The sequence below is a fragment of the Myotis yumanensis genome, unplaced genomic scaffold (genome assembly GCF_028538775.1).
Source record: "Myotis yumanensis isolate MYYU_CA2020_CCGP unplaced genomic scaffold, mMyoYum1.0.hap1 SCAF_1, whole genome shotgun sequence".
Classification (NCBI taxonomy): Eukaryota; Metazoa; Chordata; class Mammalia; order Chiroptera; family Vespertilionidae; genus Myotis; species Myotis yumanensis.
Genome location: NW_027223752.1, coordinates 32,894,026 through 32,910,838, shown reverse-complemented (window position 1 = coordinate 32,910,838; position 16,813 = coordinate 32,894,026). Strand labels below are relative to the sequence as shown.

Genomic DNA, 16,813 nt, shown 5'->3' with positions numbered 1-16,813 from the left:
TCCTATAATGTTGAACTGGAAACCAGAAATCTCCTATTTTGTTTTTTAAGAAACTGCCAAAACATTTTCCAGACTGGTTATACCATTTATCATACCAGCAATGTGTGAGATCTAGTTTCCCCACATCCTTGTCAGCATTTGGTATTGTTGGTTTTTTTAATTTTAGCTGTTCTAACAGATGTGTAGCTATTTATCAATGGAAGCTAAATTTGTATTTCCCCAATGGCTAGCAATGTCAAACATTCTTTTCATGAGTTTATTTGCCATCCATATATCTTCTTCAGTAAAATGTCTGTCTTTTGCCCATTTTCTAATTGGATTGTTTGCTTTCTTTTTAACTGTTTCATTTTCAGAGTTCTTTATATATATCCTAGATATGCATCTTTTGCCAGATATGTGACTTACAATATTTCCTCATTCTTAAGATTGGCTTTTCATCCTTCCAACAGGGTTTCTGGAAAGCAAAAGTTTTTAATTTGATGAAGTGTCCAATTTTTCAAGTTTTTCTTTTATGAACTAAAATAATAACTTTATTTTTCCTAAAAGTTTTATGTTTAAACTAGAGGCACAGTGCACGAATTCATGCACAGGTGGGGGGTCCCTTGGCCTGGCCGGCGATGGGGGCTGATCAGGGCCATCTGGCCAGGGAGGGACGAAGGGAGGGCTCCAGGGCATGTCTGACCCTCTGGCCCAGTCCTGATCAGCCAGACCCTAGCAGCAAGCTAACCTACCAGTTGGAGCATGTGCCCCCTGGTGGTCAGTGTGTGTCATAGCAACTGGTCTAGTGGTCGATCAAACGGTTGACCAATCGGTCAGACACTTAGCAAATTACACTTTTATTATACTCAAGGCCCAGTGCACGAATTCAGGTGGTGTCCAGCCGGTCTGCTCTGATCGGGGCCAATTGGGCTGGGCCAGCCGGCAGGAGGGGATGCGGGAGGTTGGCCGACCAGCCCCGCCCCCAATCAGGTTGAGGGGAGCCAATTGAAAGTGGGGCTGGCCAGGGGGAGGGGCTGCAAGCAGTTGGCTAGCCGGCCCCGCCCCCTGGTTGAACTCCCAGTCAAACTCCCGGTTGAGGATACAATTTGCATATTAGCCTTGATTATATAGAATAGGATTTAAATCTGATGCATTTGGAGTTAGTTTTTGTACAAGAAGTGAAGCTTAAGTAGAGGTTTAGTTTTGTTTTGTTTTTGCCTATGAAACTCAATTACTCCCTCAGATAATTAAGTCTTATAAGTCATCTCTACCACAAATTATTCACTAGGTAATCAGCTTGCTTTGCTTTTTGCTAACACTAACCCACTGAAAACAGGGATTTTTGTTATTATTAATCCTCAGCTGAGGATATTTTTCCATTGCTTTTTAGAGAGACTGGAAGGGAGAAGGAGAGTGGGAGAGAGAGAGAAACATCGATGTGAGAGGGACACATTGATTGGTTGCCTCCTGCACACACCCCATCCAGGGCTGGGGATCGAACTTGCAACCCAGGTACATACCCTTGACCAGTAATTGAACCCACAACCCTTCAGTGTGCAGGCTGACACTAACCATTGAGCCACATCGACCAAGGCAGAAATAGGGATTTTTATTGGGGAAGAGGTGGGTGGATTTATAATTTTTTTGGCAATTATGTAGGGAAACAAGGCTAACAAAAAGAAAACTGAGTACAAAAAAAACCCCTAACTTTCCTCAATTCTACCCTTTGCCTAGTGTTTAGGTCATAGCAAATGCTGACCCTGGCCATGTAGCTCAGTTAGTTAGAGCATTTTCCCAACATGCCAAGGTTGTGGGTACAATCCCCATTCAGGGCACATAACAGAAGCAACTAATGAATGAAAAATAATTGGAACAACAAATCCATGTTTTTCTGTCTTTCTCCCTCTCTCCTGTCCTCCCCCCCTCAAATCAATAAAAAATAAAATTAAAATTAAATAGATCACAGCAAACACCAAGTTAAAAAAAACTATAATAATTTGCATGTAATCATGTTAAGGCATACCTTAAATCAGTGTTTCTCAAACTATAGTCATCTGTGGATTATCTGAATAAATTTGCCATACTGCATATAATATGCAATACTTCATGACTTCTGTTTTAACCAGGAACGATATAATTGTATTAACACGTATTGATGGTATCAATACAATCATTAAGTGATGCTTTGGAGACTGATTAAGCACACCATGTAAGGTACTAGAAATAGAAACAAGATTCTTATCAATATTATTTCCTACATAGGTTTAATATACAGTATTACTATGAGAATTTAAATCCAGACCTACTGTTCTCATAAGGAATAAAATTGAAGTATCAAAATATTGCCCCAGTGACTGGTGGAAAAGAAATATGGGTATGTATTTGGTAGTGGAAAAAATTAGAGTTTTTAAGTAGCAATGTTCACATTTTTATTGAGTGCTATAAAATATACATTTGCAAATGGCAGAGTTGGGAAGCAAAAACTTGAACCTGATTTTTTAATCATAATTATCTGTCACTGAATTACTCACAACCAGGCTTCTGCAGATCTGGAATTTTCTTTCCACCAGATAGGAATATGTAGTGCAAATTCAGTTGATAACATTAAAAAAAAAAAAAAAAAAAAAGAATCAGCATAGTCAAGCTGTCTTAGTCTTCAGGATTTCTGGATTTCGTCCTTGGAGGAGGTCAGGATCTTCCCAAGGCCTGGGTCCTCGAATATTCTTCCAGTCATCAAAAGCAGAATCCTTTATTTTCTAAGGAGCCACAAAAATTAAAGTATATAAGAGTCCTATGGCTTTGATTAGGACATCATTGAATGAATGAATGAATGAATGAATGAATGAATGATGAATGAATAAATAAGTGAATGGAAAGAATCCAATAGGCCCTCAATTATAATGTTAGCAACAACAACAATAAAAAATCATTGCACATAAGGCATAATAACTAAAGAAGTAACATATTTCTTGGGATTTGGAATTTTTCTTACTTGCTATTTATGTAAATGCCTATCTTTTCCTCCATCAGAATAAATTATTCTATTAAATTGAAAAAGAAAGAATGCACATGCTTTATTTTTGAAAGCACAGAGAAAGGGAAGAAGCTAGGAAAACAAGTCTGACTGTGAAGGCTGGTCCAGCATAATGACTAGCATGGGTTAGCCTGAGTGATAGTAGTAATGAGAGAAAAAGAACAAAGGTGGAGAACCTGAAGTCTGCTGGAAGGAAAAAAAATAGACCAAGATAATTTGTTCTGCACCTGAGAAATGAGCATGGGTTTAAGAATGAAAAGACATTCCTTATAGCTGCCATGAGCAAAGCTCTTTCAGGTAATAAAAACTAGTCAACTACAGTTGGATCACTGTACCTTCAGTTACTGTGAAGTGTCTCACAGGAATAAAGGTAGGATAAAAGGGAAGAACATGAGTGTTTTTTTCACCTTCCTGCAGTAACTTTCATTCATCTGCTTTCATTGTTCTGGAATAATTTAGTGAATTAAATAGAAAAAGAGGCTCAGAGAACACAGACCACCTTATGTCTAGAGACAAGGAACAATATACATTTACCTTGACAATTGAATTCTAAGCTTCATTCTTTTACTAATGAGCTGTATAACCTTGGGCTATCTGGACACTAATTCCCTCATAAGTAATAATAAAAAGGTTGGACCAAATGATCTACATGGTTTCTTCAATTATCAAATTCTACAGTTTCTAAAAGAACTAAATTCTACTCCGAGACAAACCCTCCACAGCATCACTACTGACTTAGTGCTTATATATTGAGAAGTAGCAAGTTACAGGTTTTAACAAAATAAGAGGGAAGTAGTGAATGAAATCATTCTCTAAATTTCACTTATGGTTTCATCAGGAGTTTATATTACATATAGATAGATAGATAGATAGATAGATAGATAGATAAGCAAAATTTTATTAATTTAATGTGCAAGAAAAAAGTAAAATTTCAAGTATAGTTATGAAATGATACATTTATAAAAAGGTTTTAAGAAAGGATAATGGTCTTCACCCAGATAACATAAGATGCACATGCTCAAGATAATTTAAGAGTAATTCTTAAATGGGATGCAAAGTTGACAGAACAACTTCATGTAAGAGTGCTCCAGTCTTCAGAGATCTTTGGAGAATAACAGATTTCCTATAGGACTCTGCAATACACACAGCATTACTGATTCTGCAAAACACTCAGTCACTGAAGTCTAGGCTGTACATGTCTGAGCAAGATCACCTAAGGCTCACTAGTTAACAGCCACGTGCTATAGAACTGACTGGGGAACAGAGTCAAGAAATGCTGAGGAAAAGCTGTGTCAATATTGGATTTTCAGCCCTGTCCAAGTGGACTTAATACCTAGTTGCTACCTTGACATCCAGTTGAGACCCCAAAAAGGCTGCTCTTCAGGAGTAAGAATTATGCCAAGAGGAAAACCTACTTTAGACTCACCCAACAAAGCCTAAAACTAAGTAAGCTCTGACCTTTGGGGAGACAATTTGGAGAATGAGACCTACAAAGAGGGGTTTAGGAAACACCAAAGCTTTTCCACAGTTTCTCCCTTACAAAGCATAAACTAAGTTCCAAATGATCAGCCAATAATTAAACTGCCTGCTACAAATTTCTTCAATGTATTATTCACAATGTCCACCTTTCAATAAACAATGTCCAAACACACAAAGAAATGGAAAAATACAGGGGTGGGCAAAAGTAGGTTTATATAGTACAGATAAATAATACAATAATAAATAAATAATATTAGAAGAATAAACTGTGTTTCACATACTTGCAACTGCAAACCTACTTTTGCCTACCCTTGTATAATCCAGCCAAAAAAACGAACAAACTGAAAGAGATAGAGAACATCCTCCCTCGCATTCTATAATACAATGTGTTACTTATTAAACTCTTTGATTTTTGCTAATAAAATGGGTAGAAAGTGATGCCTCATTATAATTTTAACTAACATTCCTATTATAAGTTGAGCATCTCTTCATATGTTTAAGAAATATATTTATTTCCCTTCCTCTGAATCTATTTTTGTATATATTTTTATTGATTTCAGAGAGTAAAAGAGAGGGATAAAGACAGAAATATCAATAATTACAGAGAATCATTGATCGGGTGCCTCCTGCACACCCCCTACTGGGGATCAAGCCCACAAGCCAGGCAGGTGTCCTGACCGGGAATAGAACCGTTGACCTCCTGGTTCATAGGCTGACACTCAACCACTGAGCAACACCGGCCAGGCTCCTCTGAACCCTTTACATACTTTGCCCATGTTCCCACTGACCAACTGAATGACTGAACTTTCCCACATTGATTTGCAGATGTTCTTCATATTTCAATAAGTTAATTCATCATAGGATAAATAATATTTCTAGGATTTCTCACTTAACTAGTGACTTTATATACATTATTTGTTTTTAGGCTGAAGTTTTAAATTTTTAAGTATGAACTAACTCATCATCTTTACTTTTAAAGCTTCTGGGTTTGGGCCGAAACTGGTTTGGCTCAGTGGATGGAGCGTCGGCCTGCGGACTGAGAGGTCCCAGGTTCGATTCTGGTCAAGGGCATGTACCTGGGTTGCGGGCACATCCCCGGTGGGAGATGTGCAGGAGGCAGCTGATTGATGTTTCTCTCTCATCGATGTTTCTGACTCTCTATCTCTCTCCTTTCCTCTCTGTAGAAAATCAATAAAATATATATTTAAAAAAAAAGCTTCTGGGTTTGGTATCACATTATTTTAAATAGGCTTTTCTGATTCAAGACCACAAAAAGAATATTCATTTTTTTCCTCCTCGTACCTTTAGCATTTTGTTTTTATTATTTTTCTGTTAATCCTCACCTAAAGATATTTTTTCCATTGATTTTTAGAGAGAATGGAAGGGAGGGAGGAAAGGAAAGAGGGAGAGAAACATGGATGTGAGAGAGAGACATCAATTGGTTGCCTTCTGCACGCACCCTGACAGGAGCGGGGGATTGAACCTGCAACCCAGGTACATAGCCTTAACCGGGAATCAAACCCATGACTCTTCAGTGCTTGGCCAAAAGTCTAACCACTGAGTAACACCACCCAGGGCTTATTTTTAAATACTTGATCCATCTAAAATTTATTCATTTATAGTATATGAAATATAGATCCATCTTTGTTTTCTTTTCAAATGACTATACAGTTGTCCCAATACCATATACTTAAGATAAAAAATTTTTTCCTGGCTGATTGGCTCAGTGGTTGAGCATCGGCCTATGAACCAGGAGGTCACAGTTGGATTGCCAATCAGGGCACATCCCTGGCTTGTGAGCTTGATCCCCAGTGGGGGGCATACAGGAGCAACCTATCAATGATTCTGTCTCATGACTAATGTTTCTATCTCTCTCTCTCCCTCTCCTTTCCTCTCTGAAATCAATAAAAATAGATTTTTTTTAAAAAGATAAACAATTTTTTTCTGCATTGCTAATAATTTAAGTTTACCTAAGGCAGACAGAACCAGTCACTAACAAAGAAGATTATTAAAGAAAGACTATATTAACACTGTACCTCATACTCTGATTCCAGTGACACTTGATTCATTTTCAGTTTTTTTTCTAATTCAGGATCAAGCTGTAAAAAAGAAAGACGAGCCATATGTTAAGTCTGTAGAATTAATTTTTAATTTGAAGTTATATAAGGGACGGCTAGGATGGCATGGCAGATTACAAACACATGGCAAAATCTCCACCATCCATCCATCCATCCATCCATCCATCCATCCATCCAATCGCATAACGGTAACGATGTACTAGTACCACTACCACTACTAACAGCAGCTAACACTTACTGAGTACTTGTTATGTGCCAAGCATTTTGGCACATACAATATTATCTCTTTTAATCCTCACAAAAACCTTAGATAAGTATTATTGTTATGATCACAAGTAAGGATAATAGGACACAGGGAGTTTGAATAATTTGTCAGAGGCAGAATTTGACTCTGAACCTTGGCCCTCTGCCTCCAGAGGTCCATGCTATTAACCACCACCCTAAATTATTACTTAGAAATGTTATAAAAATACTAATAAATAGAATGCTGCTCTTAAAAACAAAACAAAACACCTTACATATGCTGTAAACAAAGAAGTATCTATGAAAAAATTAGACAGGATTCCACAGTAGTAAATAGGAGTTGATGCCATATTACCTGTGTATGGCAAAATCTTTGGGATAGCTGAATGTTACTGAACACAGCTTAAGATCAATTAGTACTAAAAATACAACCTGAGGATTACACTAGACTTCGAAGAATTTAACTATTTCCCCATCACAGCAGGATCGAAATCAGCCATTCAAAGCAATTGAAACACAGAACCAGGAAGAAACTTTAGTAGTTTGGGGGGCCCATAGGTTTACCACTTTTTCAATGGCAAGACTCAAATGGCTTGTCAGTTGACTAAAATATTCCATCCTGTGAGGACAGGCTTGGTAGGATGAGGGTTTCTGGAAGCATACAGAGGTTTAGTCTAGTCATCAAGGGTTGTGTTCCCATATGTTTTTTAAAATATATTTTTATTATTGATTTCAGAGAGGAAGGGAGAGGGAGCGATAGAAGCATCAGTGATGAGAGAGAATCATTGAGCGGTTGCCTCCTGGGGATCGAATCCGCAACCCAGGCATGTGCCCTGACCAGGAATCGAACCGTGACCTCCTGGTTCATAGGTCAACGCTCAACCATTGAGCCATGCTAGCCCAGCTAGCTTTCTTTTTCAGTGATGTCTGGACCATACTGGCATTGGTTATTATTATTTTTCTCATTTCCATTATCTGAATCTTAGAAAACATGGTCACAGTATTTATAATGTTAAAAATTAAACTAGCACTTTTTTCTTACAAAGTACAACAAACAAAGCCAAAAAAAAAAAAAAAAGACTGGTAATGCTCAGGATTACAACACACTTAACTGCACACTTATATCATATTACTTGGCGTGATGCAACAATGGATGATCTATTATTGTGAATCCATGCTTGTCAGCATTAAAAAAGCAGGAACTTTTATGTCCGGGGATGCTGGACTTTCAGTCCTAAAATCAGGACAGTTCCAGGCAAACTAACATGGCTGATTACCCTGAAGCAATACCATCTTTATCTATCCATCCCCAAACTTCTCTACTGAACTTATCCTCTCTTGCTTCATCTCAACCACATATGTCCTCTCAACCCCACTTTTTACCCCCCTTGACTTTAACCTCAGCAAACTCGCCCTCTTGACTCCCCCTTGATCTCAACCCTTGTAGCACCTGTCAATCTCAACCAATCTTATCCTCTCAAATTTAGTCCACCTCATCCTCTCTACCCTGTTTGAACACAATCTCACCCAATGACTCCTGACTTCACCTCAGTTTGACTTCTCAACATCAACCTCTCAATCTCAGTAGGTTTTGCCCTCTGATCCTTCTCACCTGAACTCTGTCCTCCCCCCTCCTTCCAGACCTTGACCAACCATACCTCCCATCCTGTACTCTTGTTGTTCTCTTAACTTCAACCAACCTTGTCTCTCACTTCAATCAACCTTTTTCTCTTAACTGTACCTAACTTTGTTCTCTTTACTTTAACCTTATCTTCTAGACCCCATTATCCCAATCTCCCTCATTCTCTTTCCTTAACTGATTACCACCACCATTTATCCAATCCTCATAACCAAAACCTCAAGTCATCTGAGATTTATTCATATTTTTATATTATGTACATCAACCACATCAGTCACTAAATACTATCAATTTGCTGCTAAACTTTTTTCTGGAACCCATTTATTTCTCTCTATCTTCATTGCACATGTTTTATTTCAGGTTCCATTGCTGTTCATCTATACTACTGCCAAAGCAACTTCACCTCCAGTTGAAATAATCTCTTCCTTCCATCTTGCACCCCCAAACACCATCATCCATCCTGTCCTCTTCTTACAGGAGAGATATTTCTAAGATGAAAATCTGACCATATGCCTAATACTCCCTCCCCTCTGTGTTATAGAACAATAATCATTTCCACCATTTAGCTCTTACTCATTCTCAAAACTTTAATTCAAAGGTTGATACCTCTAGGAAACCTTCTTGAATACCCTTCCCAAGTCTAAGCTGAAGTTCTAGTAATGTTCTATGCAAAATTCTAATATAGCATTTTTCTGAGCATATATATATATATGCCTAATATGCTATTTGTCCCTCCAACTGTTCGACCAGTTGCTATGACGCGCACTGACTACCAAGGGGCAGACGCTCTAACCAGTAGGTTAGCTTGCTGCTGGGGTCCGGCTGATCGGGACTAGGCTAGACGGGCCGGACATGCCCTGGAGTCCTTCCGCGGTCCCTCCCTGGCCGACCAACCTCCTGCAGTCCCTCCCCGGCTGCCCGGCCCAATCACCCCGATCAAGACTGGGTGAGACAGGCCGAACACATCCTGGAGCCCCCCCACGGTCCCTCCCTGGCCCCGATCATGGATCAATGGGGTCCCTCAGCCTGGCCTGCGCCCTCTCGCAATCTGGGACCCCTCAGGGGATGTTGATTTCAGCCTGATCCCCACAGGCCCGGCTGAGGGACCCCACTGGTGCACAAACCCACGCACCAGGCCTCTAGTTGTTATGTTTGGGTATGTATTTATATTTAAATGTCTTCCAATCTTGATTATGCTATAAGCTTTGTAAGAACCAGTTTCTTAAATCTTTATCTATAGGATCTAACACATAATAATATGACAAATATTCAATTATTTTTCAAATATGTACATGTCTGCCCTGGCCAATGTTGCTAAGTGTTTATAGCGTCGGCCCAAGCACAGAAGGGCTATGGATTCAATCCCCAGCCCTGGTCAGGGTGCATTCAGGAGGCAACCACTGGATATGTCTCTCTCATATTGATGTTCTCTCTCTCTCTCTCTCTCTCTCTCTCTCTCTCTCTCTCTCTCTCTCTCTCTTCCTCTCTCCCCTCTCTCTCCCTCCTTCCTCTCTCTCTAAAAAATCAATGAGGAAAAAAATATATATATCCTCGGGTGAGAATTAACAACAACAACAAAAAAATGTACATGTCATTCCACTTCCAAAAGTCAGATTATTATAACTTTCATCTTAAGCAAAAGGGGAAAAAATTCCTCAATAAAATAATGGGGAATGCTAATAGAAACTTTTTAATTTAGTTGATGATAATCACTCTATTCCCTTACAGAAACAATTGTACCATATTCTTTTAAAATGAATGTAATATTTATTCAAAACCTATTGTCTTTAAGATTAGCTAGAGCTGGTATTTCTTTTAAACCATAAAATTAACTGAGAACATTGAATACTCTTTATTTTTGCACCCTTATTACTGAGGTCTGCTAATGAAATATATATATTACTTGGAAAAAAACCTCCAATATCAGATGTGTGGCACAAACAAAAACTACCTACTTATCAATCAACCAGAGTTCTTATGTAACACTTGGCTTAAATTTGACAGTAATTGTGTAATCACAGAGGGTGAGAATACTAGCTCTACCCCCAACAGCCACGTGACCTTAAACAAGTTACTTAAGCTCTCTGAGCTTCAGTGTCCTGTAAAATCAAAACCATATACATATGAACCAGTACAGTCCTTCCACAAAGGCATACCTATAAAAAGATAGGTATAACTAACTAACTATTTATTATGAAAAATACTTTTTTTTAGTATTAGTTACTAATGATGCATAACAATATAATGTATAAAATTACTGGTATTAATATGAAATATCTAATTTATAACTAAAGTAATAAAATGGAGTGAAGTTGTTGTCCCATGTTCTTTAGTCCCTTCTAAATCCTTAAAACACCTATATCAGAGCACGTTGTGGCAGAAAGCTAACAACATTGCAAATTTTCTAGTGAATGAGGAGAAAAATGAGTAAATTCTTCACATTTCATAATTCATTTCCAAGTGATTATTAATGTTATTTTAAAGAATAAGCAAGAGCCCAATCATTAGATATCAGTCTTGAACAGCTAGATAAAACTCAGACTGCTTAGTATACAGAGTATACACATCTCCTAAACAAGTACATACATATACACAGACACATATCAATCCCAAATACAGTTCTTACTTTAATCTTCACAGCATCATAACGGATTTGTGAAAACTCACGAAGACCAAAAGAACCTCCAACAACCAACAACTGAAACAAAGAAAGGAAACAATTAAACAAAATAGAAGGGCAGAATTCAGTCTACCTGTAGATTACTTACCTAAATGCCAATAGTGACAGATTATACAAGTCCTATAGATTATTTTTCCAGATGCTTTATGTACTGTCACTGGGAAACATTTTAGCACATTACCAAATACCAAAATCAGTACCCCATACCTGTACAGTACTTAACTTTATCCTATCTAATAATAGACAAATAGGGTAATTAACCATACCTCCGCTACGCTTCCCATTGGCTAATCAGGGTGATATGCAAATTAACCGCCAACCAAGATGGCGGCCGGCAGCCACGCAGTTGAAGCGAACATGAGGCTTGCTTGCTCCAGTGATGGAGGAAGCCAAGGTTCCCTGCCTGCCGCGGCCCGGCTCTGAGCTCCTGAAGCAACAGCTCCAAAAGCAACAATGTTTCAATTATAGAAGCTAAACAAACCCCAGATACCTGCTTTCAGCCGGCAGCGGCCTCAGAGCTGGAGCCGGCTCTCAGCTCCAGTGACAGCCATAGAAGGTAAATAAATCCCAGAATAAAAAGAAAAAGATAAAAAGGAGAGGCTGGGAGCTTTAGTCACCCGCCAGCCTGAAAACGGCCCTCAGCCCCTCACCCAGACTGGCCAGGCACCCCAGTGGGGACCCCCACCCTGAAGGGGGTGTGACCAGCTGCAAACAGCCATCAGCCCCTCATCCAGGCTGGCCAGGCACCCCAGCGGGACCCCCACCCTGATCTGGGACACCCTTCAGGGCAAACCAGCCGGCCCCCACCCGTGCACCAGGCCTCTATCCTATATAGTAAAAGGGTAATATGCAAACTGACCCTAACAGCAGAAAGACTGGGAATGACTGGTCACTATGACACACACTGACCACCAGGGGGCAGACGCTCAATGCAGGAGCTGCCCTCTGGTGGTCAGTGCACTCTCACAGCGGGGAGCTCTGCTCAGCCACAAGCCAGGCTGATAGCTGCCAGTACAGCGGTGGTGGTGGGAGCCTCTCCTGCCTCCTCAGCAGCGCTAAGGATGTCCGACTGTAGCTTAGGTCTGCTCCCTGCTGGCAAGTGGACATCCCCGGAGGGCTGCCAGAGGGATGTCTGATTGCCATCTTAGACCCAATCCCCCGGGGAGCAGGCCTAAGCCAGCAAGTGGTCATCCCCTGAGGGGTCCCAGACTGCGAGAGCGCACAGGCCGGGCTGAGGGACTGCCCCCCCCCCCCTCGAGTGCACAAATTTTTGTGCACCAGGCCTCTAGTGGTTTAAATAATATCATCATAAGCACTATATTAGTTGATCCTTACAAAAGGCCTATGAACTAAAGAAAAAAATCCATGTAATAAATGACTTGTTCATTATCATAATGGATAATGCCAGGAATAAAATTCTGGCCTCGTTTCTTCAGGACCAATGGGAGAACATTTTCTCCATTACCTTACCAAGTGATAAGAGTCCCATGAAATATGCCATACTTCTCAGTATGTGGTCAATCTCAAAAGAGCCCTCAAATTGTCCTTGCTGCTTTATCATCTTCTCCAATAACCTAATGAGCTTTAATTCCTCATCTTAAAGCTGCAAAAGTATAACAATCTGGAAAAATACTAAGTTTAATCTCTACCTTTCTTTTTATATCAATACTAGTGTCCCAGTACACAGATTTGTGCACATTGAAAGGAAATCAATTAAAAGAAATATTTTAATATCACTGTTCGCCCTTTCTCTATAATAGAAGTGTCAACCAAATTCACAATCAACAATGACAGATTGAAACACACGAGTGATTGGTTCCAGTGAGAGCTTTATATGTATCGTGCATGTGGAAGTCAACTTAGCCTTTTATATATAGAGAATAAACTTGCTTAATTAGACCTGCTTTCTGATTTAGCTAAACTTTTTCCAGCCCAGTGAAGCACCCCAACTTCTCTTCAGGTAATTGTCAGCAACACAGCAATAAATATCAACACGAAGCACATTATTATCGTAGATCACACAGGGAGAACAAAGGGTAAATATTTAACTGCAGCAGTGTTTGACTATATTCTGCGCAGTGAGGAAACCTGAAGTCATTTTCAAGGTCCACCATTTCTTACTTCTTTTCAGTCGGGTCAAGTTTCTAAGCTTTCTAAATCTCCATTTTCCGGCTAATGAAAAGAAAATAGGATTCCATCGAGTCTCCTACCTACCTACTCCAGGATTTCTGTGATGAGAATCAAATGAGATGAGGCATGGGAAAACGCTTCACAGACATTTGGTTATAGTGTAAAATGTTTGTACCTGGCTATAAAGCAAGTCTGGTTCCTGGGCTGAGGAAACTCTGAGGCTAGTCACTAGGGAGAGGAAGCTGGGTGTTGCTATGTGATGTCATTACCCAGCGCCCACAGAGACCATTTCGGACTGGACTGGGCTGGGCTGTGGGCCGCATTTTGCACCACGGGGTCTTGTCAGCATTGGCTGAGATTTGGTGGGGTGTCGCTCTGGGGTGGTGGCAGAGCCTGTGTCCCACTTGGGGGAAGCTGAGTGTTGATTTGTGGGCGCCAGGTCTGGGGTGTTGTTTATTTTTAAATGGCCAGTGCAGCCCTAACCGGTTTGGCTAAATGGATAGAGCGTCAGCCTGCGGACTGAAAGGTCCCATGTTCGATTCCAGCCAAGGGCATGTACCTTGGTTGCGGGCACATCCCCAGTAGGGGGTGTGCAGGAGGCAGCTAATTGATGTTTCTCTCTCATTGATGTTTCTAACTCTCTATCCCTCTCCCTTCCTCTCTGTAAAAAATCAATAAAATATATTTAAAAAAAAAAAAAAAAATGGCCGAAACCGGTTTGGCTCAGTGGATAGAGCGTCAGCCTGCGGACTGAAAGGTCCCAGGTTCGATTCCGGTCAAGGGCATGTACCTGGGTTGCGGGCACATCCCCACTGGGAGATGTGCAGGAGGCAGCTGATCGATGTTTCTCTCTCATCGATGTTTCTCTCTATCTCTCTCCCTTCCTCTCTGTAAAAAATCAATAAAATATAAAATAAAAAAAAATAAAAATAAAATGGCCAGAGTGCATCATGGTAGCTCCTGTGATGAGCATCTGCCCCCTGGTGGTCAGTACACATCATAGCTACTGGTCAGAGGGAAGGATGGACACTTAGCCTTTTTATATATATAGATATTATTACCAATTACAGAAATACAAAAAGATATGAAACATCATGACATATCAAAAGTTATAATTTTGAAACTGGAATACCAACAAAACCTTGAGACCATGAATTTCAAAACCCAATAAATCTTACCACATAAAAATTTAAAACATCTATCCCGACAAATACATGAAATTAAAACAACACAGCCCTAGCCAGTTTGGCTCATTGGATAGAGCGTCAGCCCGAGGACTGAAGGGTCCTGAGGACGGAAGGGTCCTGGGTTTGGTTCCGGTTCAGTTCTGGTCAAGGGCAGGTACCTGGGCTGCAGGCTGGATCCCCAGCCCTGGTCAGGGCACATGCGGGAGGCAACCAATAGGCGTGTCTCTTTCGCATCGATGTTTCTCTCGCTCTGTTTCTCCCCCTCCCACTCTAAAAATCAATGGAAATATATCCTCGGGTGAGGATTAAAAATAACACAACCTAAGTCAAAAGACAACAAATCAGCTATACATCTGTCCTATATAACCAGTTAATATTTGCAATGTCAATATGTGAGAATTTTTTGTAAAGCGAAATACTTTCTATCTCTTCGTTTCAGTGTAAAGACACACGCCTGGTTTTCCTAACTCCCCCTCCGCTTCCTTCTATTCGTTCCTCACCTTCACCATCTTCACACCTTCCAGCTACTCAGGACCAACACCAAGACCCTAGTGATGTCTCCCGGTTCCACGGGTTTAAACAGCCTCTATGACCTAAAACCTGCAAATGTCCACTTCCAGTGGGAAATACCCCCTGAACGGAAGACCTGCCTTCCGATCGGGCATCTCCACCTCACAGTCTACCGGGTATATGCACATCGACATTTTCTTTTAAGCCTCTTGATTTTTACCCCAACACTCTTTCTTCCCCAACCTGCCCATGACCAGTCTTTCCTGTTCCGGAAAAGGGCAACTGCTTTCATCCAATACTCAAGCCAACTTCTTCGGAGTCACGCTTAGCTCCTCTCATTCCTTTCTCAAATCAATGCATCCTGCGCTGTCACCTCCACTTTTCAAAGTCATGTCTCGGATCTGACCATTTCTGACGACATCCTCCCCTAACACTGTGGTCCCGGCCACCATCCCCTCCCTCCTGGACCACGGGAGTCACAGGACCAGGTGCCGGGCTGCCTTCGTCCCGGGGTCCGGGCGGGAGCTAGAAACTCGGACTTTGCTGAGTTCTTTAAAAACACACGCGGCGCCCTGTGCGGGCTGCGGCGATGCGGCGGGCGCCAACCTGGGAGGCGCAAGCCAGCGCACCGGGGCCGCTGGGACACGGGGGTGCCCGGAACTGGGCGGTACCTGCAGTCAATCCTCCAGTTCCGGCGACCCCGTGCACCGCCGAGCTGCAGAGGCGAGGGGTGGGGTGGGAGTGGGGGTGTGGTTGGGGGGGCGGTTCGGCAATCATCCAGATTTGGATTAAAATCCGGTCCTCACGTCGCTCTCTGACGCACCAGGGAAGGAAGGGGGGGCGGGGAGGGGGCCGAGGTGCCATTGCCAGCCGGAGGGGACGAGCACCGGGCTGCCTAAACGCTCCAGCCCACCGCCAGCCCTGCCCCAGCCCAGGTTCAGGCCCCCGCCGCTCCCATCAGACTTCCCGCTGCCTCCACCCAAACTTGAGGCCCCACCCCTTCCACCATCCCGCCCCACTTTCTCCTTCGGGACTCACCAACATGGGCACCCCGTAGCGAAGGGTCTTGTTCTTGCGCAAGGCGCGCGTTACCGCGTGTGTGAACATGACGGGACTCTCCGACCCGCGTGGACACCCGGCCAAACAGGCCCGGCGCGGCCGCGCGGCCTCGCGAACTTCAGGGGCTCAGCCTCCCTCCCTCCCAGACCAGGCTTCCCAGGCTCATCACCTTCCCTCGCCCTCCGGGCAGGGTCCGCCCCCGTGGGGCTTCCGCCAGACCAAAGCAATCGACTCATCGTAACAGACTCGCGCGTCCGCCCGGAAACTCGAGTGTCAGAGCTTTGGTTCCGCGCGCTGGCTTGGTTTAGGGACTTAAGGATTTAAATGGTGTTTGTACTCGCGGTCAAGTGATATGGTCACCGGCACCTCCCACGTTCTGGGTCTTGACCTACGTCTTCTCAGAACATTCCCTGGGACATAGCCTCTCGATAAAATCAGCTAAGGAAAGAAGTTGGAGATCGTTTCTAGGGCTATTTGTGGGCTGAGAAGTTTACCAGCTTAATATCAATTTTTAGAAATACATAAATCGCCACAAAGGGCTAGGTTGAATGGTAATATAGTGCCATGCTATCACTGAACTTTTAATGCTTTTACTGTGAAATAGCCTGTAATCTTCATTCATGAATGTCAGTTCTTCAGTCATTCAAACTAGCACACCTTTTTACAGGTCATTTGGAGGCTCCAGGAACATAAAGATGAAAATATAGGATCCCTGCCTTAAAGAAGATAGCGATGTAACGGGCACTCAAATGAACATGTGTCTAACTACTGTGATCGTTTAGGAAACCGCCCCCA

General features: G+C 42.0%; 1 protein-coding gene across 2 annotated transcripts; it reads right to left on the bottom strand.

Annotated features, from left to right (window-relative positions):
- Positions 1–2,394: 2,394 nt before the first annotated feature.
- Positions 2,395–16,218, bottom strand: COX16 (cytochrome c oxidase assembly factor COX16). 2 transcript variants are annotated; one of them, XM_070417331.1, is made up of 4 exons: positions 15,998–16,218; positions 11,079–11,150; positions 6,529–6,591; positions 2,395–2,735 (listed from the first exon to the last, which is right to left on the bottom strand). In XM_070417331.1, exons 1-4 carry the CDS (start codon positions 16,064–16,066, stop codon positions 2,619–2,621), a joined length of 321 nt encoding a protein of 106 aa, XP_070273432.1. In that variant the 5' UTR covers positions 16,067–16,218; the 3' UTR covers positions 2,395–2,618. The 2 variants fall into 2 exon arrangements, with proteins under 2 accessions (XP_070273432.1, XP_070273443.1); XM_070417342.1 differs by lacking the exon at positions 11,079–11,150.
- Between the last annotated feature and the right edge of the window lie 595 nt (positions 16,219–16,813).

Excerpts from the sequence above, each read along its gene's own strand:
- COX16 (XM_070417331.1), bottom strand. The coding sequence starts at position 16,066 with ATGTTCACACACGCGGTAACGCGCGCCTTGCGCAAGAACAAGACCCTT. Across the intron at positions 6,592-11,078 it reads ATGATGCTGTGAAGATTAAA|CTTGATCCTGAATTAGAAAA; the intron begins GTAAGAACTGTA and ends TCTTTTTTACAG. Across the intron at positions 2,736-6,528 it reads CACTGGAATCAGAGTATGAG|AAAATAAAGGATTCTGCTTT; the intron begins GTACAGTGTTAA and ends GTGGCTCCTTAG.